Source organism: Bos indicus, chromosome 1 (assembly GCF_029378745.1).
Source record: "Bos indicus isolate NIAB-ARS_2022 breed Sahiwal x Tharparkar chromosome 1, NIAB-ARS_B.indTharparkar_mat_pri_1.0, whole genome shotgun sequence".
Lineage (NCBI taxonomy): Eukaryota > Metazoa > Chordata > Mammalia > Artiodactyla > Bovidae > Bos > Bos indicus.
The window spans coordinates 72,241,296-72,265,505 of NC_091760.1; the positions used below are offsets into that span (position 1 = coordinate 72,241,296).

At 38.2% G+C, this 24,210-nt stretch overlaps 1 protein-coding gene across 15 annotated transcripts in view; it reads right to left on the reverse strand.

Moving 5' to 3' along the window:
* The window catches only part of DLG1 (discs large MAGUK scaffold protein 1), a 270,874-nt gene that overhangs the window by 103,779 nt on the left and 142,885 nt on the right, over positions 1–24,210 (reverse strand). For all 15 annotated transcript variants that reach the window (XM_070789390.1, XM_070789394.1, XM_070789399.1 and 12 more), the window contains 3 exons: positions 19,862–19,915; positions 4,414–4,464; positions 1,523–1,647 (listed from right to left, as the gene is read on the reverse strand). In XM_070789390.1, coding sequence (XP_070645491.1) covers positions 1,523–1,647; positions 4,414–4,464; positions 19,862–19,915 — 230 coding nt within the window. The remainder of the gene's footprint in view (positions 1–1,522; positions 1,648–4,413; positions 4,465–19,861; positions 19,916–24,210) is intronic.

Consider the following 24,210-nt stretch of genomic DNA (forward strand, 5'->3'; position numbering starts at 1 on the left):
CTCAGGATATATATGATTCCCTACCCTGCTTATTTAACTTACATGCAGAGTACATCATGAGAAATGGTGGGCTGGAAGAAGCACAAGCTGGAATCAAGATTGCTAGGAGAAATATCAATAACCTCAGATATGCAGATGACACAACCCTTATGGCAGAAAGTGAAGAGGAACTAAAAAGCCTTTTAATGAAAGTGAAAGAGGAAGAGTGAAAAAGTTGGCTTAAAGTTCAACATTCAGAAAACTAAGATCATGGCATGTAGTCCCATCACTTCATGGCAAATAGATGGGGAAACAGTGGAAACAATGTCAGACTTTATTTTTGGGGGGCTCCAAAATCACTGCAGATGGTGACTGCAGCCATGAAATTAAAAGACGCTTAGTCCTTGGAAGGAAAGTTATGCCAACCTGCTGCTAAGTCGCTTCAGTCGTATCCAACTCTGTGCGACCCCACAGACGGCAGCCCACCAGGCTCCCCCATCCCTGGGATTCTCCAAGGCAAGAACATTGGAGTGGGTTGCCATTTCCTTCTCCAACGCATGAAAGTGAAAAGTGAAAGTTAAGTCGCTCAGTTGTGTCAGACTTTTAGCGACCTCATGGACTGCAGCCTACCAGGCTCCTCCGTCCATGGGATTTTCCAGGCAAGAGTACTGGAGTAGGGTCCCATTGCCTTCTCCAATGACCAACCTAGATAGCATATTCTAAAGCAGAGACATTACTTTGCCAACAAAGGTCCGTCTAGTCAAGGCTATGGTTTTTCCAGTAGTCATGTATGGATGTGAAAGTTGGACTGTGAAAAAAGCTGAGCGCAGAAGAATTGATGCGTTAGAACTGCAGTGTTGGAGAAGACTCTAGAGTCCCTTGGACTGCAAGGAGATCCAACAAGTCCGTTCTAAAGGAGATCAGTCCTGGGTGTTCTTTGGAAGGACTGATGCTAAAGCTGAAACTCCAATACTTTGGCCACCTCATGCTAAGAGCTGACTCATTGGAAAAGACTCTGTTGCTGGGAGGGACTGGGGGCAGCAAGATGAGGGGATGACAGAGGATGAAATGGCTGGATGGAATCACTGACTCGATGGACATGAGTGTGGGTAAACTCCAGGAGTTGGTGATGGAGAGGGAGGCCCGGCATGCTGCAATTCATGGGGTCGCAAAGAGTCGGACACGACCCAGCGACTGAACTGAACTGAAACCTTAAGTAAGTTTATACATGTTCCCCACCCAGAAAATAACTGAAAATACAATGGGAAATCTACAATTTCTACACATTTGCTCAGTAATATTTAAATCATTAATCAAAATTATTATTCAAAATGTTTAATTTCTAAGATAAAACTGAATTCCTAAATGAAAAGAGGGAAACAATGCTTAAAGCATAATTATCTCATTCATTCATTTGATTTTTGAGCATCTACCATATGTTAGTTATTATGATAATATTTCTTATTTGTATTTATTGTTTATTTTCTCTCAAGAAAAAGATACAAAGAAGATTTGGTATCACAACATCAAGTACAAAACATACCGCAATCTTCCATCTTGGGCAGCTGCTCCCCCTGCAATAATTTTAGTAATGAAAATACTTGAGTCATCTCCAATGTGTGGGTTGTCTGTACCTCCTGCAATGCTGAAACCAAGCCCTGAATTTCCCTGGGAACAGAGGGGGAAAAAGTGACATTGAAAAAAAATTATTGATAGGTTCCTGTCACTATATGACCTAGAAACTGTACTAACATAGGCAACATGCATATAAAGACATATATATATAGGGAGTAAGATGACTTTTAAATTAAAAAATACAAGGAAAGCTATTCTTTTCTCTATGAATTCAGGGGTATTACTGCTGAATAGGTGACGCTGAAGATGTACCGAGTACTTTCAGAGTTTAGTCTACAATTCTTTCTTAAAAGTATGCACAGTTCTTCCTTGTAGAGGTGTCACTATCAGGTCTCTTTCTTTTAGACTGCATCTAGCTCATGTTTGGTAAGGCAAATTGATCCCAAGAGGAAAACGCTTAAGTGATCCTTGTGCTGCTGTTATTTCCAAGTAGGTAATATCGATATATTATTTCAGCCTGTTAAGAAGGGGATACTTGGTGGGGCTTTGCTTCTGCTAACTTTGCCATCAACTTATTTTAAAATTACCAAATTTTATCAGTTAAGTAACACTGCCATCATCCTTGAGGTGTTTAACCAAGAAACCTACCTGACTAGCAAAAGGCATTTTTTAAATACTGAAAGTATAACTAGATAATTTAACATTGGTAAGCTTTCTTGACAGCAAAGTTAATTTTGCCAAAGCAGCATTGCTTCTTGCTCATTTTATGTACTGATTTTTGAATATTTTCTTTGAAGGAAGGGTTCTCTACCAGTACAAAAAGAAAAACTGATCTCAAAGGTATTAGACATTTATTTTTTCAACAATGATTTAACTTTGGTTTTCAGTGAGTTCAAATTAGTGGGTGTATCTGGATGTATTACTAAACTATATAAAATACCTTAAAATTTCACTCAATTATGATAGTCCTAAAATTCTATTTTAATAAAAAAATTTTTTCAGTCTAAACTCTTTAAAAGTTACTAAAGTGGCAGTAAATAGTATAAAAAGGTTGTATGGGAACACCAAGATACTCAGGTATTCTTTTTTATTTGCTTTAAAAAATCAAGAAATAATTACAAATAATTTTGTGTAGGTTTTAGGTATATAACATGTTGATTTGATATATTTATATAGAACAATATGATTACCACTTTATTTAGCTTACTTTATTTAGATTACCACTTTATGTACTAGCTTTATTTAGCTAACACCTCTATGAGGTCACATAATTGTCATTATTTTTTATGGTGAGAACATTTAAGAACTAGTCTCATGCAATTCTGAAGTATATAATACAGTATTGTTGACTATATTCACTATGCTGTGCATATAAGAAGTCTGAAACTTATTCATCATCTAATTCCAAGTTTGTACACTTTAACAATATCTCCCAAATTCCTGGTATTCAAGTCCTTTAATCAGTGAAAAATACAAAGTACAGTTCTGACTAAAAGAATTTAAAAGGTACTAGGAAAAAATGAAAACATGAATGAGGTAAAAAGTTAGGATTATGTCAAGAAATCTCAATAAAGCTGGGGGGGAAACCAACAAAATGCCACATTAAAATGTGCATAATACATTAATATTGTTTACTTGTAAGACTCAGTCAGCTACCTCACTTGAATAGGTGGCCCAAATTCAGGTAAACAGTCAGTATAAAATCTATTACACATGTAAAAGACCCTCTGAGGTCTATTTTCACTCAGTTTATCTGGCTACAAACATAAATCTAATCCTTTAGGAACTTCAAATACACAGATATTCAGTTACTTAGAAAAGTCACTTATGTAAAGCACCTCATTTTCCAAAAATGATGGTCAGACAAGGTGACACTGCTAAAATATAGCATCAATTGAATGCAGATATTCTTAAGGGGAAAATATATCAAGAAAATCCACACATCTGAATTGTGAGTGTGCGTGCATGAGTTTAGTCATGTCTGACTATTTTTGACCCCGTGGACTGTAGCCCACCAGACTACTCTGTCCATGGGATTCTCCAGGCAAGAATACTGGAGTGGGTTGCCATTCCCTTCTCCAGGGGATCTTCCCAACCCAGGGATTGAACCCACATTTCCTTCATCTCCCTACATCTGAATTGCACCTGTAAATTATTTTCTGACTAGGGAATGCATAATAAGAAGTTTTCAGTAAGGTCTTTTCCAGTAATCCTATGGTTATTATTTTTCTAGGAAACAAAACTGATACAATGATCAAGTTATTAGCTCAAGAGACAAAATACTCATTTAAAATAAATAATACTTCATTATATGAAAACTAAATAATAAAATTAAAAACTGAGAAAATTTGAGGTATTGTCAGTCTAGAGCAGCACAAGAAGACATAATAACTAAACGTAATATGATATTCCAGATAGGATTCTGGAAGAGAAAAACAAAAAGGAAATTCAAATAAAGTATAAACTTACGTTAATAATAATGTATCAGTTTTACTTCACTGGTTGAAACAAATGTATTTTAGTATTGTAAGATGTTAATAAATTGGTGAAACTGAGTCTAGGGTAAATGGAAACTCTTTGTACTACTTTTCTACAAATCTAAAAATTTTTAAATAAAAGTTTACTTTTTAAAAAAGTTCTTAAAGAAAAGCCACATGTTCATACATGTTCAAAAGCAACATGAAAATACCACAGCTAATTTTATGATATGTGGATTTATTAAAGAAACTAATATTACATGGTTCTGCTTTTGAAAGATGATCTTCCTTAGATTCTATATGAAAGAGCAGTATATTTAAGAGTTCTTTAAAGAAACAGATTTCTTTTCATTAAAGCTTAAGATAATGAATAGGCTTTTACCCTTTCAAGTGTGATTTCTTCATATTCATAATCTGCATCAGTGCCATTAACCTAATAGGGGAAAAGAAGCATGGAAATTTAGAGTGTAAAATTTTAAATGACAAGACAATTTTTGTATTTCTTTTTTTTCCCAATTTTTTTTTTAAATAGAAGGATAACTGTTCATAGAATTTTGTGGTTTTTTTGTCATACATCAACAAGAATCAGCCATAGGTAGACCCATGTCCCTTCTCTTCCAAACCTCCCTCCCACCTCCCTCCCCATCTCACCCTTCCAGATTGTCACAGAGCCCGTTAAATGAAACCCTGCTAAATGTGATAGTAATCAAATAACTTGGCTTGATTCTAATAATTCTGAGAAAGATTTTCAAGGAATGGAACAGTGCAAATGTGATTAATGACATTTATGATACTGTGACTTTCAAATACAGAAAGGGTACACTCAGCTTTTAATACTTACTGAACTCTTGACCCTGTTCTTCCCTTTAATTCACACATCTAAATAGCTACCAATTCCTCCTGACTTAAATACTTCAGTTGTTCCTGAAAACCATCACTTCTTCATTTTCGTTTCTATCACTTTGGTTCAAGTTGTTATTAATCTCTTCTGGGCTATAGCAAATGTAATCTACTCCATCTCTTAGATTACTATTCTTCACTGCTCAAATCATTCTAATGTGTTTTACACAGATGGATCTTCATGGAACCCATGTATCACATACTTTCTCCAAAATTCTCTGAAACTCTCATACAAGGCTCTGTACGAACTGATCCAAATCATGATTCAACTTCATTCCAAACATGTGTCTCCCCTCTTCATGAGCCTTATATACCATTAAATTTAAATGATTTGCTCTGTCCTTTACATTTCCTTCAAGTTCTCACCTCTATAATCTTTCTGGTGGTATGAAACTGAGCAAAGTAATCTCATAAGTCAAATACAGATTGTGATAAACTGAATCTCTATATGCCTCCCATCTTCCATTCTAAGTGCTCTTCTGCAATATGATTAAACCACCCTACCATCAAGAGGTATTTCCCCTTCCCTTGGATCTAGGCAGGTTCTAGATGACTTCTTGGAGAAGGCAATGGCAACCCACTCCAGTACTCTTGCCTGGAAAATCCCATGGGCGGAGGAGCCTGGTGGGCTGCAGTCCATGGGGTCGCTAAGAGTCGGGCACAACTGAGTGACTTCACTTTCACTTTTCACTTTCATGCATTGGAGAAGGAAATGGCAACCCACTCCAGTACTCTTGCCTGGAGAATCCCAGGGACGGAGGAGCCTGGTGGGCTGCCATCTATGGGGTCGCACAGAGTCAGACACGACTGAAGCGACTTAGCAGAAGCAGCAGACGACTTCTGCTAAACAGAGAGTGGCACAAATAATGCTCTGCGATTTTGGAATATAGGTCATGTGATGCCTTGTAGTGTCCGCCTTGTTATAAGAATGCACCTTCTACGAATTCAGAACCTGTAATGTGAGGAAGTTCAAAGACCCTACGAGGTGATTTAAATGAAGGAGCATCAAAGACCTCTGGCCAAAAGCCCCAGCTGCATTTCTACCCAGCAATTGGCACTGACTGTTGGCAAATGGTAAATGAGGCAGTTTTCGGTCTTCCAGTCTTTTCCCATGTCCCAGCCAAGATCATGTGAAGCAGAACTATCCAATTAATCCAGAAAATCATGAGAAATAATTATTTTTTAAGCCACTGTGTTTCACGGTGGCTTGTTATACAGCAATAGAATAACGAAACAACAGAAGAATGAAATCTATGTAAGCCACTTTGTTTTCTTACTATACTATAAGAAAGCAACCCCTAATTCAGGTTCAATTCATGAGACAATTTAATAACATCATTAAACACATTCAAACTGGGCTTCTAAATGCCATGAATACATTATCAAAACCACAAATTACCATTTCATTACTGTAAAATAACAGAAAAACGATGGTGTGATATTTTTGAAAGGAATATGGTTTCCAGGAAAATTACAAAATGGGTGATGAGTTTTCTTTTCATAATATCTTTATAAAATGTGGCTTTCAACAGGAAAAATATGCTTCACTAATAGGTTTATCACTCTCAATAGGACAAGGTGAGAGGGAAACAAGAAATAAAATTAGAGGAGAAAAATAAAATTAAATCAATCTTTAGACAAAATGATATATTACTGACAAAATATTTGAGTTTTTTCCCCATCTTCAAAAACAGAAAAGCATAGATTTAAAATACTTCATGAGAACTGTCATTGCTATTACTTTCTAGGTTTAGAATTTAGTCCTAGTAACAAAATGGGATTCTATATTAAGGATGAAGGTGAAAGTGGGAGAAGTGGATTGGGGCCTTATTGTGAAACATCTTAAATGTTTTCCTGATGAATGGTAAATATTCTTGGAAATATTGGAGCATCAAGTAGGTTTAAATGTTTTCCAGAAAAAGAACCATGGCAGTGTGGAACACAAAAGGAAGAGAAATTAGAGAAAAGTAAATTGGTAAAGAAGCTATGGAAATAATTTGGATAAAAGACAAAATTTCTAAAGACAGTTAAGAATAGGCAGTAAATTCCTAATTATAAAAAAATCTTAATATTAGTAGAAAAAATTCCATAAAGTCATAACTAAGAACAAAGGAAAGTTATGACCAACCTAGATAGCATATTCAAAAGCAGAGACATTACTTTGCCAACAAAGGTCCATCTAGTCAAGGCTATGGTTTTTCCTGTGGCCATGTACGGATGTGAGAGATGGACTGTGAAGAAAGCTGAGCGCGGAAGAATTGATGCTTTTGAACTGTGGTGTTGGAGAAGACTCTTCAGAGTCCTTTGGACTGCACAGAGATCCAACCAGTCCATTCTGAAGGACATCAGCCCTGGGATTTCTTTGGAGGGAATGATGCTGAAGCTGAAACTCCAGTACTTTGGCCACCTCATGCGAAGAGTTGACTCACTGGAAAAGACTCTGATGCTGGGAGGGATTGGAGGCAGGAGGAGAAGGGGACGACAGAGGATGAGATGGCTGGATGGCATCACTGACTCGATGGACGTGAATTTGAGTGAACTCCGGGAGTTGGTGATGGACAGAGAGGCCTGGTGTGCTGAGATTCATGGGGTCGCAAAGAGTCGGACACGACTGAGCAACTGAACTAAACTGATTATAGATAAGAACAACTTATCTATAATCAACTTGACTAGGATAAAAATCAGATTATATAACATATACAAAGGTGAGTTGTTCCACTCACCTAATATAATTTGTGGCTTCCCTGGTGGTTCAGGTGGTAAAGAATCCACCTGCCATGTGGGAGACCTGGGTTTAATCCTTGGGTGGGGAAGATCCCCTGGAGAAGGGAATGGTTGGTTACCCACTCCAGTATTCTGGTCTGGAGAATTCCATGGACTGTATAGTCCATGGGGCTGCAAAGACTCAGACATGACTGAGAGACTTTCACTTTTCAATATGATTTGGGACAAGAACTACACTTTTAATTAAATGCTGTTTTATAATATATTTCATTATCTGTGGAGAAATCGCTCCAAATTGTTCTTAATCTTTACTTGGTTGTTTTTGAGTTTTTAACTTTTCTATATCAAACTGTCCAAAAGAAGTTTCTGTGATGATGTAAGTGTAATATAATCTGTCTGGTCCAATACAGGAGTTACTTACCCACAAGTGACTACTGAGTGCTTGTAATGTGACTACTGCCAGCAGAAAAACCATAAATATTATTGAATTTTAATCAATATAAATTTAAATACCAACATGTGGCTGCTGCTGCTGCTGCTGCTGCATCACTTCAGTCGTGTCCAACTCTGTGCAACCCCATAGACGGCAGCCCACCAGGCTCCCCCGTCCCTGGGATTCTCCAGCCAAGAACACTGTTGTGGGTTGCCATTTCCTTCTCCAATGCATGAAAGTGAAAAGTGAAAGTGAAGTCGCTCAGTCATGTCCAACTCTTAGCGACCCCATGGACTGCAGCCCACCAGGTTCCTCGGTCCATGGGATTTTCACCATTGCCTTCTCTGAACATGTGGCTAGTGGCTTGCAATTCTGGAAGATGTAGCTCTAAGTGAATCATTAAATGTAACTATATGCCTCCAAAATACATGCACACATTCTCTTTTTATCTCTCCTCCTTTCCCTTTTCCTTTCTCCTCCCCTGACTCCAAATACACATTCTATTTTTTGGCACTATGACTGGCACGATACCAAATTTACAGATTTATCTGGAAAAAACAATGATATCTACTTTATCTTTCTGTTCTGCAACAAAAACTGCTCTGTACTTAAGTATTCCTCTATACCATCAGTAAGTGTCACAGCTTTCTTACAACAAACTATATACATTCCTGTTAAGCTGATTGCTATGTGTGTGTGTTACTCACTTAGTTGTGTCTGACCCTGTGACCCCATGGACCACAGACCACCAGTCTTCTCTGTCCATGGAATTCTCCAGGCAAGGATACTGGAGTGGGTTGCAATTTCCTTCTCCAGTGGGTATTCGTCCTGAACCAGGGATCAAACCCAAATTGCAGACAGATTCTCTAATGTCTGAGCCACCAGGAAGACCACATATGTGGCTTCAAGTTGATTGCTAGGTATTTCATATTTCACTGAAAGAGTTAATAACTCATATTGTCAATTGGTTTTTGCTAGTATAGTTGAATACCATTCACTGTTTAGTATTTAAGTTGTTTTAGCTTTTTAGAAAAATATAATTAGCTTCAATTATAGATGATATGCCATAAAGAATACAGATGTCCTTGGCCCCTTATTCCTAAATATTAAAATTTTCTAAACAGCTTGCACTAATATATCCAAACAGGACAGACAAATCCTAATACATAATAGATATTAAGACCCTCCAAATAAAGATACAAAGAAGTCTAATTGAAGACTTCTCCGTCATTTAAGGTTCATTTCAGTAATACCTTTCAAACTATAGAGTAATACATTAAAATTCAAGATTTTGCCTATCAACCTTCATACAACTTACTGTGTGATTATGATTGTGGAAGTTGCTCAGCTGTATCCGACTCTTTGCAACCCCATAGACTATACAATCCATGGAATTCTCCAGGTCAGAATACTGGAGTGGATAGCCTTTCCCTTCTCCAGGGGATCTTCCCAACCCAGGGATCGAACCTAGGTCTCCCATATTCTAAGGCAATTAAAAACCTCAACAGTAAGGTAAGAATCTAAAAATAAAAATGTACTAGGAAGAAGAAAATGTTCTTCCTAATGAAAAATCAACATTACTAAATACAAAATATTAACCCTGAAATAATTTACTCATGAATTTTTCCTAAATAAAGAATAACCATTTAGGTCAACTTTAAAATCATACAGTTATTAATTAAACATACAGAAAAACTGAAGCTTTCATTGCAACCCCATGGACTATAGCCAGCCAGGCTCCTCTGTCCATGGAATTCTCTAGGCAGGAATACTGGAGTGGCCAAAGAACTGAGATTCCAGTAGCTGTTTGTTATGGAATTAAAGGGGATTAAAACAAACATAAATAATTAAAAAACAAAAATGAAAACAAGAAACAAAAGACAACTGGTAAATACAAAATGAGACAAATAACAACAGAAAAAAAGAAACATACACACACACGAAAAACTGAAACAGAATTAACAAATGATTTATCTCCAAAATATACAAATAGCTCACGCAGCTCAACACCAGAAAAACCCAATCAAAAAGTAGCCAGAAGACCTAAACAGACCTTTCTCCAAAGAAGACATACAGATATGCTAATAGACACATAAAAAGATACTCAACATCACTCATTATTAGAGAAATGCAAATCAAAACTACAATGAAATATATCCTCACACCAGTCAGAATGACCACCATCAAAAATTCTATAAACAATAAATTCTGGAAAGGGTGTGGAGAAAAGGGAACCCTCTTGCACTGGTGGGACTGTAAATTGATATAGTCACTATAGAGGACAGTATGGAGATTCCTTAAATATCTAGGAATAAAAGTACTATATGACCCAACAATCCCACAACTGGGCAAATATCCTGAAAAAACATAATTGAAAAAGACACATGTACCCCAGTGTTCACTGCAGCACTATTTACAACAGCTAGGACATGGAAGCAACCCAGATATACACTGACAGATGAATGAATAAAGAAGCTGTGGTACATACATACAATGGATTATTTATTGTTGTTGTTTAGTCACTAGGTCGTGTCCGTCTCTTTGGACCCCATGGACTGCAGCGCACCAGACTTTCCTGTCCTTCACCATCTCCTGGAGCTTGCTCAAAATCATGTCCATTGAGTTGGTGATGCCATCCAACCATCTCGTCCTCCATCGTCCCCTTTTCCTCCTGCTTTCAATCTTTTCCAGCATCAGGGTCTTTTCCAATGAGTCAGCTCTTTGCATTAGGTGGCCAAAGTATTGGAGTTTCAGCATCAGTTCTTCCAATGAATATTCATGACTGATTTCCTTTAAGATGGACTGGTATGACCAACCTGCAGTCCAAGGGGCTCTCAAGAGTCTTCTCTAACACCACAATTCAAAAGGATTAATTCTTTGGCGCTCAACCTTCTTTATGGCCCAACTCTCACATCCATACATGAGTACTGGAAAAACCATTCAGTTCAGTTGCTCAGTCGTGTCCAACTCTTTGCGACTCCATGAACCACAGCATGCCAGGCCTTCCTATCCATCACCAACTCCCAGAGTCCACCCAAACCCATGTCCGTTGAGTCGGTGATACCATCCAACTATCTCATCCTCTGTTGTCCCCTACTCCTCCTGCCCTCAATCTTTCCCAGCATCAGGGTCTTTTCAAATGAGTCAGCTCTTCGCATCAGGCAGCCAAAGTATTAGAGTTTCAGCTTCAACATCAGTCCTTCCAGTGAACACCCAGGACTGATCTCCTTTAGGACAGACTGGTTGGATCTCCTTGCAGTCCAAGGGGCTCTCTCAAAGTCTTCTCCAACACCACAGTTCAAAAGCATCAATTCTTCTGTGCTCAGCTTTCTTTATAGTCCAACTCTCACATCCATACATGACCACTGGAAAACCACAGCCTTGACTAGACAGACCTAGCTCTGACTATATGGACCTTTGTTGGCAAAGTGATGTCTCTGCTTTTTAATATGCTGTCTAGAACTGCCAACTTGTCTTCCAAGGAGCAAGCATCTTTTAATTTCATGGCTGTAGCCACCATCTGCAGGGATTTTGGAGGCCAAGAAAATAAAAGTTTGTCAGTGTTTCCATTGTTTCCCCATCTATTTGCCATTAAATGATAAAATCAGATGCCATGAACTTAGTTTTTTAAATGTTGAAGTTTCAGCCAACTTTTTCACACTCCTCTTTCACCTTCATCAAGGCTCTGCAGTTCCTCTTCACTTTCTGCCATAAAGGTGGTGTCATCTCAATATCTGAGGTTATTGGTATTTCTCCTGGCAATCTTGATTCCACCTTGTGCTTCATCCAGCCCAGCATTTCATGTGATGTACTCTGTACATAAGTTAAATAAGCAAGGTGACAATATACAGCCTTGAGGTACTCCTTTCCCAGATTGAAACCAGTCTGTTGTTTCATATCCAGTTCTAACTGTTGCTTCTTACCTTCATACAGCTTTCTCAGGAGGCAGGTAAGGTGGTCTGTTATTCCCATCTCTTTCAAGAATTTTCCACAATTTGTTGTGATCCACACAGTCAAAGGCTTTAATGTAGTCAATGAAGCAAAAGTATATATTTTTCTGGAATTCTCTTGCTCTTTCGATGATCCAACGGATGCTGGCCATTTGATCTCTGGTTCCTCTGCCTTTTCTAAATCCAGCCTGAACATCTGGAAGTTCACTATTCACGCACTGTTGAAGACAGCATGGAGAATTAGGATTACTTTGCTAGCATGTGAGATGAGTGCAACTGTGTGGTAGTTTGAACATTCTTTGGCATCGCCTTTCTTTGGGACTGGAATGAAAACTGACTTTTTGCAGTCCTGGCCACTGCTGAGTTTTCCAAATTGGTTGGCATATTGAGTGCAGCACTTTCACAGCATCATCTTTTAGGATTTGAAATAGCTCAACTGGAATTCCATCACTTCCACTAGCTTTGTTCATAGTGATGCTTCCTAAGGCCCACCTGACCTCACACTCCAGGATGTTTGGCTCTAGTTGAGTGATCACACCATCATGGTTATCTGGGTCATTAAGATCTTTTTTCCATAGTACTTCTAGATATTCTTGCCACCTGTTCTTAATATCATCTGCTTCCATTAGATCCATTATATTTCTCTCCTTTATTGTGCCCATCTTTGCATGAAATGTTCCCTTGGTATCTCTGATTTTCTTTTTTTTTTTTTTAATGCTGCAAAAAGCTTTGTTTCCATTTGGTCCAAGGCTTGAGAGAGGGCTCCAGGGTGTTAAAAAGCTGCCTCGTGGCTGCAGAGAGGAGCTTCAGGCAGCCCTGATGTTAGGTGGGTTCTTCAAAGGCCGCTGCTCTCCAGAAGCTCCTAGTTGTGCTTGAGGGTGAGCCTTTCGAAGAGATACTCGCCCAACCCAGCCTGGGGACCAGCCAGGCTGGGGACCGACCAGCCTGCGGAGGTTGGTCAGGTGGTCACCCATCTTCTTGATGAGTTTCACTTCCTCATCTAGGAAGTGGTTCTCCAGGAAGTCACAGATGTGGGGGTCTCCACAGGCAGAAGACAGGCCATGCAGATCCAACAGGGCTTGATTCAGGTTCTTCTCTATGAGAAGGGCGGCTTCCACAGCATCCTGGGTTTTACCCCACTCATCTTGAGATGGCTTCTGCACGTTCAGGAAGAGGGTACGGCCGCCACGCTGGTTTTGCAGTTTGAAGAGACGCTCCGTGCCCTTGCGCTTCTCCTTGGCCAATTCATGAAAAAAGTGACCCACACCCTCCAGGGCCACATCGTCATGGTCGAAATAGGAGCCCAGAGAGAGGTAGGTGTAGGAGGCCCACAGTTGCATGTTAACCAGGCGGTTGACGGTGGCCTCCACCTCGGCAGAATAATTCTGATGAATCTGGGAGCTCATGATTGGTCGGTAATAATAAGGAGTTAAAAAATGGCAGCTGGTCCTGGTGATCCCACAGAGCTGAGGGGCTGACTCGAGAGGTTGCGACTGGAAAAAAGGTTGGAGGGGTGGCTGGAGGCTGGAGCAAGGGGCGTCCCTGGGTCTGTTCCATCCAACAAGATCCGCGGGGCTGCTGAGCACACTTTCTCTCTGATTTTCTTGACGAGATCTCTAGTCTTTCCCATTCTATTGTTTTCCTCTATTTCTTTGCATTGTTCAGTTCAGTTCAGTCACTCAGTCGTGCTCGACTCTCGGCGACCCCATGGACTGCAGCATGCCAGGTCTCCCTGTCCATCACCAACTCCTGGAGTTTACTCAAACTCATGTCCAGTGAGTCAGTGATGCCATCCAACCATCTGATCCTCTGTCATCCCCTTCTCCTCCTACCTGCAATCTTTCCCAACATCAGGGTCTTTTCAATTGAGTCAGTTCTTTGCATCAGATGGCCAAAGTATTGGAGTTTCAGCTTCAACATCAGTCCTTCCAGTGAATATTCAGGACTGATTTCCTTTAGAATGAACTGATTTGATTTCCTTGCAGTCCAAGGGACTCTCAAGAGTCTTCAACAACACCACAGTTCAAAAGCATCAATTCTTTGGCGCTCAGCTTTCTTTATACTCCAACTCTCACATCCATACCCGACTACTGGAAAAACCACAGCTTTGACTAGATGGACCTTTGTTGGCATTGTTCACTTAGGAAGGCTTTTTTAAATCTCTGCTTGATATTGTTTGGAACTCTGCATTCAGATGGATGTATCTTTCCTTTTCTCCTTTGCTTTTCGCTTCTCTTCTTTTCTCATCTATTTGTAAGACCTCCTCAAACAACCATTTTGCCTTTTTGCATTTCTTTTTCTTGGGGGTAGGGGGAAAATGCAAAATGGAATATTTCTCAGCCACAAAAACACCACATTTGAGTCAGTTCTAATGAGGTGGATAAGCCTAGAGCCTATTATACAGAGTGAAGTAAGATAGAAAGAGAAAGACAAATATCATATATTAACACACATATATATGAAATCTAGGAAGATGGTACTGATGAACCTATTTTCAGGACAGAAATGGGACAGAGACATAAAGAACAGACAATAGTACCCAGGGCAGATGAAAGACAGGGTGGGTGGGATGAATGGACAGAGTAGCATGGAAGCACATACATTATAATATGCAAAATAGCCAGTGGGAATTTGCTGTATAATGCCAGGAGCTCAAACAGGTACTCTGTGACAACTTAGAGGTATGGCACCTGGGAGGGAGGTTCAAGAGGGAGGGGACATGTGTATACCAAGGGCGGATTTATGTTGATGTATGGCAGAAACCAAGACAATACTGTAAAGCAATTATCTACCAATTAGGGTGATCCCATGGACTGTGGGAGAAGGCAATGGCACCCTACTCCAGTACTCTTGCCTGAGAATCCCATGGATGGAGGAGCCTGGTAGGCTGCAGTCCATGGGGTTGCTGAGGGTCGGACACGACTGAGTGACTTCACTTTCACTTTTCACTTTCATGCATTGGAGAAAGAAATGGCAACCCACTCCAGTGTTCTTGCCTGGAGAATCCCAGGGACGGGGGAGCCTGGTGGGCTGCCGTCTATTGGGTCGCACAGAGTCGGACACGACTGAAGTGACTCAGCAGCAGCAGCATGGACTGTAGCCTACCAGGCTCTTCCATCCATGGAATTTTCCAGGCAAGAGTACTGGAGTGGGTTGCCATTTCCTTTTCCAACTGGAATGGTTAGCCATTCCCTTTTCCAGGGGATCTTCCTGACCCAGGGATAAAACCCACATCTGCAGATTCTTTACCATCTGAGCCACCAGAAAACCCCTGTGTAAGAAAGCTACCAAAGTAAAATTAAATGAAATTTCCTAATTTTTACTCTTTATGGTTTTACAGAAAATACAAAGGAATAGTTAGGAATTATTTCAACAAATTTCTTCATGTCTGCTCATTACCAGAACCAGGAAGACCTCTAGAATTTTTGCTTAATATCTTAGTACTTAGGAAAAGAACAGGATTTCAGAGAGATAATCAAACCCAATGCCAATGAAATTATAGTATCAATTAATACTTAAAACTGAGTTTAATACATCATACTTGATTGTACAAGAGTGAAAGCTTTCTTTCACCCAAGGATCAGGAACAAAATAAGAATGTTAGCTCTTGCAATTTCTATGAAACATTTTAATGGAGGTTTTAGCCATGGCAATTAGGCACGGAAAATAAATAAAAGGCATCTTTATTGAAAAGAAATAAGTGAAAATATTTGTTTGTATATTACATGACCTTATGTAGGAAATCCAAAGGAATCTACAATAAGAACAAAAATCAGAACTAATTTGAGTTCAGTAACACTGCAGGATAGATTAATACCCCCAAATCCATTATATTCCTAAACACTAGCAATGAAAAATCCATACATAAAATTAAGAAAACAATTTAATTTATAATATCATTAAAAGAATACTTAGGAATAAATTTAATTTAAAAAGTGTAAGACAAATTCACTGAAAATTTAAAACACTGTTAACAAAATTGAAGATGTAAAGGAATGGATAGACAATATGTTCATGGACTAAGAGACATAATACTAATAAAATGACAATAATTCCCAGATACCGTATGCAATGTCTGTTGCTGTTGTTTAGTCATTAAGTCCAACTATCTGTGACCTCATGGACTGTAGCCCACCAGGCTCCTCTGTTCATGGGATTTCCCAGTAAAGAATACTAGAGTGGGTTGCCATTTCTCTCTCCAAGGGATCTTCCCAAGCCACGGATTAAACCCACACCTCCTGCATTGGCAGGTGGACTCTGGGTGGATTCTTTACCGCTCATCCACTGGGGATGCCCATGCCAGTGCAGCACTATTCACAATGGCCAAAAGGTGGAAATGACCCAAGAGCCCATCAAGAGAAGGATGAATAAACAAAATGTAGTACATACATATAATGAAAAATATTTCGACCATAAGAACGAATGAAGTTCTAACACATGCTACAACACAGATGAACCTTCACCATACTACTCCTAGTAAAAGCCAGACACAAAAAAACAATTTACTGTATGATTCCTTTAAAAAAAATTTTTATTGGAGTATAGTTGATTTACAATGTTGTGTTGGTTTCAGGTGTACATGTATGATTCTATTTATATGAACAGTCCAGAAAAGAGAAAGCCATAATGACAGAAAGTAGATTAGTGATTGTCAGGGGCTGAGGTAAGGGCAAAATAGGGAGTGACTACTAATGGGTACAGGGTTTCCTTACAAGGTGATAAAAATGTTACGGAAATTTGAAAGTGGTGGTGATGGCACAATGCTGTGAATAAACTAAAACCACTGAATTGTACACTTTAAAAGGGTGGATTTTGTGGTATATAAATTTCTCATCATAAAAAAAAATTTTAAGGTGAAAAAGCTGATAAAGAATTGAGATATAAATTCAAGTTGAAACAATGAATTAATATATTTTATGGTAACAAACATTATGCTAACAAAGGATCAAAAAATTTATTAACACACCATGCTAGTGACAGTATGGGGTAAAAACAATACTTTTTGATGAATCATAATGCTACTACTACTAAGTCACTTCAGGTGTGTCCAACTCTGTGCGATACCATAGACGGCAGCCCACTAGGCTCCCCTGTCCCTGGGATTCTCCAGGCAAGAACACTGGAGTGGGTTGCCATTTCCTTCTCCAATGCATGAAAGTGAAAAGTGAAAGTGAAGTCGCTCAGTCATCTCTGACTCGTGACCCCATGGACGGCAGCCCACCAGGCTCCCCCGTCCCTGGGATTCTCCAGGCAAGAACACTGGAGTGGGTTGCCATTTCCTTCTCCAATGCATGAAAGTGAAAAGTGAAAGTGAAGTCGCTCAGTCATGTCTGACTCGTGACCCCATGGACGGCAGCCTACCAGGCTCTCCCGTCCCTGGGATTCTCCAGACAAGAACACTGGAGTGGGTTGCCATTTCCTTCTCCAATACATGAAAGTGAAAAGTGAAAGTGAAGCCGCTCAGTCGTGTCCGACCCTTCGTGACCCCATGGACTGCAGCCTACCAGGCTCTTCTGTCCATGGGATTTTTTTCAGGCAGGAGTACTGGAATGGGGTGCCATTGCCTTCTCTGAATCATAATGCTAGAAAGTAAAATTTGGCAATAATGATCAAATCTAAAAACTGACACACCCTTTGAGCAACCTATGTATACAAATATATTCAGATTATATAATTGCATATATACACAAAACATCTATACAAAAATTATCAATGGGGCATTGATTTTTGTATGGGAAAAGTTTGAAAACACATATATCCTTATTTATGCACAAAATATTTATACAAGGATATACATATATATACATGTTCTTTTAATATATATCCTACACACATACACACGCACTCTTAACATTTTATGCCTTAGGCAAGAGGAACTAGAAGACTAGGAGTAGGGGTGAAGAAAGATTCCCTTTTTATTGGATATACTGTGGTATATATTGAATTTTATACAATGTATATGCATTACCTGTTCAATTAACTATTTAATTTTAGGAAGCATTTTGACAGCAGCCAGGGGGGGAAAGTGTGATATATAATGCAACAGCTGCAAGTTTTCTTAATTTTATTCATCAACTCACAGCTACTATTTAATGATCAGAACTTAACAGAGGAATAACAAGTAAGTTTAAAAGCCATTCTGGAACATATTTTAAATTTCAGAATTAAACTAATTAGACACAAAGAATATTACTAAACATTTTACAGTGCTTTTCAAATATGATAAAGTAGAACAAAATCTTAAGAAAATGGAATTTATCTTATTGCCTTATGTAGAGAAAAGGGTTGCTATATCAGGCCCAAGGCTGCTATGGCTAGCAGAGTCTTAGTAGGCATTTTAGAAATTGATTCTAGGAGCGTTCTCACCATTCCCTCACTGAAAGGGTTGTTTACTCTTGGCAAGACTTTGCAGAGACAATGAACTTTATGCTGAACACCTGTTTTCCTTCTGGGAGCTTGGAAATTTGGTATGTACTGGATAGAGGGTGTCTATGTGAACGACTACCAATAAATAACTGTGGTGAAGCCCAAATAATGGGCTTCCCTGGGCAGAAAAACTGAATACTTGTTGCTACATTTTCACTGCTAGGTGAAAACAGTGCTCTGTGGACCCCTCTGGGGAGGAAGATAGTACAAGGAAATCTAAAGATGTATTACTCTAGACAAACAGCCTTATAATCTGACTATGGATCCTGACTTATTACATATAAATAAATCTTAGCCGTAGGTACAAGGTGCTGAGCCTTGTGAGTCTTTCTAGAGAATTTCTCAACATGGGTAGTGAATGGGTTTAGAGACTTCCAACATATTCTGCTTAACAGGAAAATTAATTTTTGAATAATGTGTCATAAAAACTAAGTTTGCTGTCTGTATGTTAATCCTGCTTTTAATTTGTTGACATCTCTAAAATGCATGTGTATTTATTTTCTTTGTTGATATAGTTTTGTTAGTTCTTACATAGTAACCTTCCAGTTCAAAGGGTTTTAAAATAAAAGTATTTACCAACTCTGCCCTTAAGCAAAACATAATTTAACAAATGAACAGGGATAAAATGTGAAGAACAAAAGTACAAACAAAATTCTTCTTAAGTATTCAATATCAGTGTGAAAGGTGACACTGACTGAAGAGTACTTTTGGTTTGTATAAAGTATTATGATTTAAAGTTTTCAAAAATCTCCCCAAATTTGCTATGCCCATATAAATATACACAGAATACAAAGCCAAATAAAATGTTTTAAAGTACAGATGAAAATTGACTACAGTTCAAAAATGAGAGAAAAAAGATTTTTATAATCTATTAAATTATGCACCATTTGATTTTTTTAAAATGCACAGGTGTAACTTCTACTTACACATCTCCAAAGATACTTTAGGTGGGATGAAAAATGTTAAGATTCTGCTATTCTGGCTATTTATCTTTAGGAGAAAGAAGACTTTTTAACAAAAGTTTGGAGAGAAGGAGTAATCAATTTAAAGTTACAAAGTTATAACTGAGAACACATTCACTACAAACATAGTCACTCAATTAGACTTCAAAAATGACTCTCGGATTATATACCATTGTGTAAATGACCACTGGTGAGAGAGCCCATAGTGAAAGCTGTTCATTTTAATTTAAAAATGAAATTTACTTCAACATTTCTGCTTTGTAAGTGCACGGGAAAAACAAAAAAACAAAAAGGATAGTATGTTTCATTTACTTTAACAATTACAGCTCAGTGACAGAACATCATAAGGAAAATGTATTAGAGAAAATAATGCTGTGATTTTGATATCTGTATCAAAGACTGAACAGGAAAAACTTGGTGATGAATGGAACTTACATAAGTTGATGTTTCCAAGCTGTCTGTGTTGACTAGTACTGGAGGAGGATTTGCCTTAAAGAAAGAATTGTAAATGTGTTAGGCTTAACAGGAAAATTGGCACATTACATACTAATGTTCACAAATATTAGAAGCATATGAAAGATTTGCTATTTCTTAAGTTATAATTTTATATGAAGTTTTCATATGTTAAACAATGTATCTAGTTTCCAGCACCAATGGAAAGAATTAGATATATAGGCAGCTATTACATTTGCTTTTGAGAAATGAATGATTATTTCTGCTACAACAGACACAATTTTGTTAAGATTTGCGAAGTTCACCAGTCTTCTAAAAAAATTCACAAATATTCTCTCATGTAACAAAAAACTCATCCCAAATTTCTTGGAAATCACTTCTTTTCTAGTCTCAAGGATCCCCTGAAGATTCCAACATTTCATCACCCAGAAAAAAAATTCTGTCTCATATTGAACTGTGTTTAAACATTGGGGGAAAGGAGCCATACAAAGAAATCCATCATAAACTTTAATTAGAAACACATTCAATGTAAAAGCCCTTAATTGTTATCGACTGCAATTACTGCTTTTCATCTGTTATTCTAGACCACTCACAGAACAATTAAGGGTCAACCACTCCCCCATCCCCCCAAAAACACAAGCAGAGTAACATAGATCTAATTAAGTTTAGGATGAAAAAAGCTTGGTTTTCTGATTAAGCTGGAAAGTGTTTGTTATGAAGGTGCAACAAAATTTTTAAAATAAAATGCAATTATTACCAAATGAAAACCAGATCGAACATACTAGAAAACTGATGTGACTCCTCTTAAAATTCTTTCTTTTGTATATTTTAAAATATATAATTACCAAGTCAAATGACATTTTCAGAGAATCAAAGAAATGACTATACTTTAAATAAATTTTAAGAGATATGCTTGCGTAAAAAATTGTACTGGATGCATCTAAGCTACATGAAGCAGCAAGTTAAAAATGAGTGGGGACCAAGGATTACAGTAAAGCACAGGGAACTATATTCAGCATATTAAAATAACCTAAAAATAACCTGGAAAATAATCTGAAGAAGATATATATACACATAACTAGATCACTTTGCTGTACATCTGAAACAATAAAAAATCCTGGGAAAAAAAAAACCAAACAAACAAAATGAGTAGGGAATACTGTATTAAATACAAACATAATACTAGCTACTTTATGTGCTGCTGCTGCTGCTGCTAAGTCGCTTCAGTCGTGTCCGACTCTGTGCAACCCCATAGACGGTGGCCCACCAGGCTCCCCCGTCCCTGGGATTCTCCAGGCAAGAACACTGGAGTGGGTTGCCATTTCCTTCTCCAATGCATCAAAGAGAAAAGTGAAAGTGAAGTCACTCAGTCGTGTCCGACTCTTAGCAACCCCATGAACTGCAGCCTACCAGGCTCCTCCATCCATGGGATTCTCCAGGCAAGAACACTGGAGTGGGTTGCCATTTCCTTCTCCAATGCATGAAGTGTGCAGCCCTACCTTTAACAGTAATAGTCTATTTTCCAATGATTCAGTGAGAATCAAACCTAATACTATTTGTGAAATTGCTAAAAAATACTATTTGTGAGAGACATTTGAGATTTTATGAACATTAGGAATTAATTCATTTCCCAATGACTACTGGGGTCTCAAACTGATATTTTTAAATTAAAAAATTAATGGTACAACTTCACCTTACTTTGCTTAAGCAATTACAGAGGAAGGCAAGAAAGAACAAGGCTATTTAAACTTACAAAAGAAGCTATAGTCCTTAAAAATTATGGCAAGAAAACCATCTGGCTTCCTCTGCTCGTTTATTACCAAAAATATGGTGGAAAAAGTTTGCTTTTACAAAAATCTAACTTATACCAAAATTATCACAACCCTAGCTGCTCATGATCACCAACTCATCATCACTGTATATGTTACCTTTGGATTCTAGTTATATAAAAATCTGGTATTGAAATACATAAAAATTATATAAAGTGTTAAATTTCCTTCAAGATAGAATAATGACCATGAGAGATTAGGAGAAGGAAGGGTTATAGATCATATAAGTGCATGAATTGAGGACTGCTGTAGTTGGGTGATAAGTATACATGGGAGTTCACTGTACTACTCCCTTTCTATTTGAATAGTTTTGAATTTTTTCATAAACTACAGCAAAACAATTATATTGAGTCAGCTTTAAGAGGTTAATAATGAAAGCAGTTGTAAAATACTATGGGTTAAAGCTGTTATTAATATATTAGCATTCATATCATAAAATTCAATTTTAAAGTTCAGTTCTGAAAAAAGAATTACAGACTAGTAAAAATAATTTATAACTTCGGCTTAATGAATATGATTAGATAATTAATACATGTACAATCAGTTTATTTGTAGATGTATCTTAGAAGAATCTGAGTGAATGACCACACCTGAAGGGAAAGCATAGACTTGAAACTGAACAGAAACTCAAGTTGAGGATTAACAAGAATTTCATTCAAAACTGTCAGATTAAACAATTTGAAAAGACCTATCACAAAATGTAGTCTAAAATAAGAGCCTGTGTACATGCAGCTCAAGAGGCATGATCTGATGGCCTCAAGTTCAGCCACCAAAATAATGTTAAAAATATTTAAGACTGTGTTAGCAGGAAGAGAATTAAAACATTTACCTTAAAATACATTATACTTTTACTTACTAACTTGAGGATTTCTAAATTCTTATAGAATACAGAAATGGTATCTGACAAAGTAGTAATCCATCCCTCTTAAACTTGGAGGTGGTAGGAATGAGGTAGCCCAATGGGCTTGGAGGGTACAACTCAGAAAAACACAATACCTTAACACCAAAGCCAGAACAAGTATTTAGATGGAAGAGATACAGAAACATTTGGCCGCAGAATTTGCCACTTTCAGATAGCTGAAATAAAGAGCACTAAAACAAAAAATACAGTAGCAAATTGGGCTAGTTTAAGACCTTGGTATCTGTAACTAGGATGAGAGATAGCAGAACAGATAACATGGAATTACCAGCTTTACTTAGGGAGGAAATCAAATAACAGCAACAAGACTTGAGGATAATCTATGTGAAAGTTACCTGTTGTTACTTTTTGATGACACATCAAAAAGCATGATTCTAGATCTCTCTCTACCTCACTCTACTGTTTAATGACTTTGAATATACAGGTAAATCACAAGTACTAATTATTGAAACTTATTTCTTCCATCTATAAAGAGATATGCCTTTAACCAAAAGGACTGTGTGACAACTCAGTTCAGTTCAGTTCAGTTCAGTCGCTCAGTCGTGTCCGACTCTTTGCAACCCCATGAATCGCAGCACACCAGGCCTCCCTGTCCATCACCAACTCCCGGAGTTCACTCAAACTCACGTCCATTGAGTCGGTGATGCCATCTAGCCATCTCACCCTCTGTCGTCCCCTTTTCCTCCTGCCCCCGATCCCTCGCAGCATCAGAGTCTTTTCCAATGGGTCAACTCTTCGCATGAGGTGGCCAAAGTATTGGAGTTTCAGTTTTAGCACCATTCCTTCCAAAGAACACCCAGGGCTGATCTCCTTTAGAACAGACTGGTTGGATCTCCTTGCAGTCCAAGGGACTCTCAAGAGTCTTCTCCAACACCACAGTTCAAAAGCAGCAATTCTTTGGCGCTCAGCTTTCTTCACAGTCCAACTCTCATATTCATACATGACCAATGGAAAAACCATAGCCTTGACTAGACGGACCTTTGTTGGCAAAGTAATGTCTCTGCTTTTCAATATGTTATCTAGGTTGGTTATAACTTTCCTTCCAAGGAGTAAGCATCTTTTAATTTCATGGCTGCAGTCACCATCTGCAGTGATTTTGGAGCCCCCAGAAATACAGTCTGACGCTGTTTCCACTGTTTCCCCATCTATTTCCCATGAAGTGGTGGGACCGGATGCCATGATCTTCGTTTTCTGAATGTTGAGCTTTAAGCCCACTTTTTCACTCTCCACTTTCACTTTCATCAAGAGGCTTTTTAGTTACTCTTCACTTTCTGTCATAAGGGTGGTGTCATCTGCATATCTGAGGTTATTGATATTTCTCCCGGCAATCTTGATTCCAGCTTGTGTTTCTTCCAGTCCAGCGTTTCTCATGATGTACTCTGCATATAAGTTAAATAAACAGGGTGACAATATAGAGCCTTGACGTACTCCTTTTCCTATTTGTTACCAGTCTGTTGTTCCATGTCCAGTTCTAACTGTTGCTTTCTGACCTGCACATAGGTTTCTCAAGAGGCAGGTCAGGTGGTCTGGTATTCCATCTCTTGAAGAATTTTCCAGAGTTTATTGTGATCCACACAGTAAAA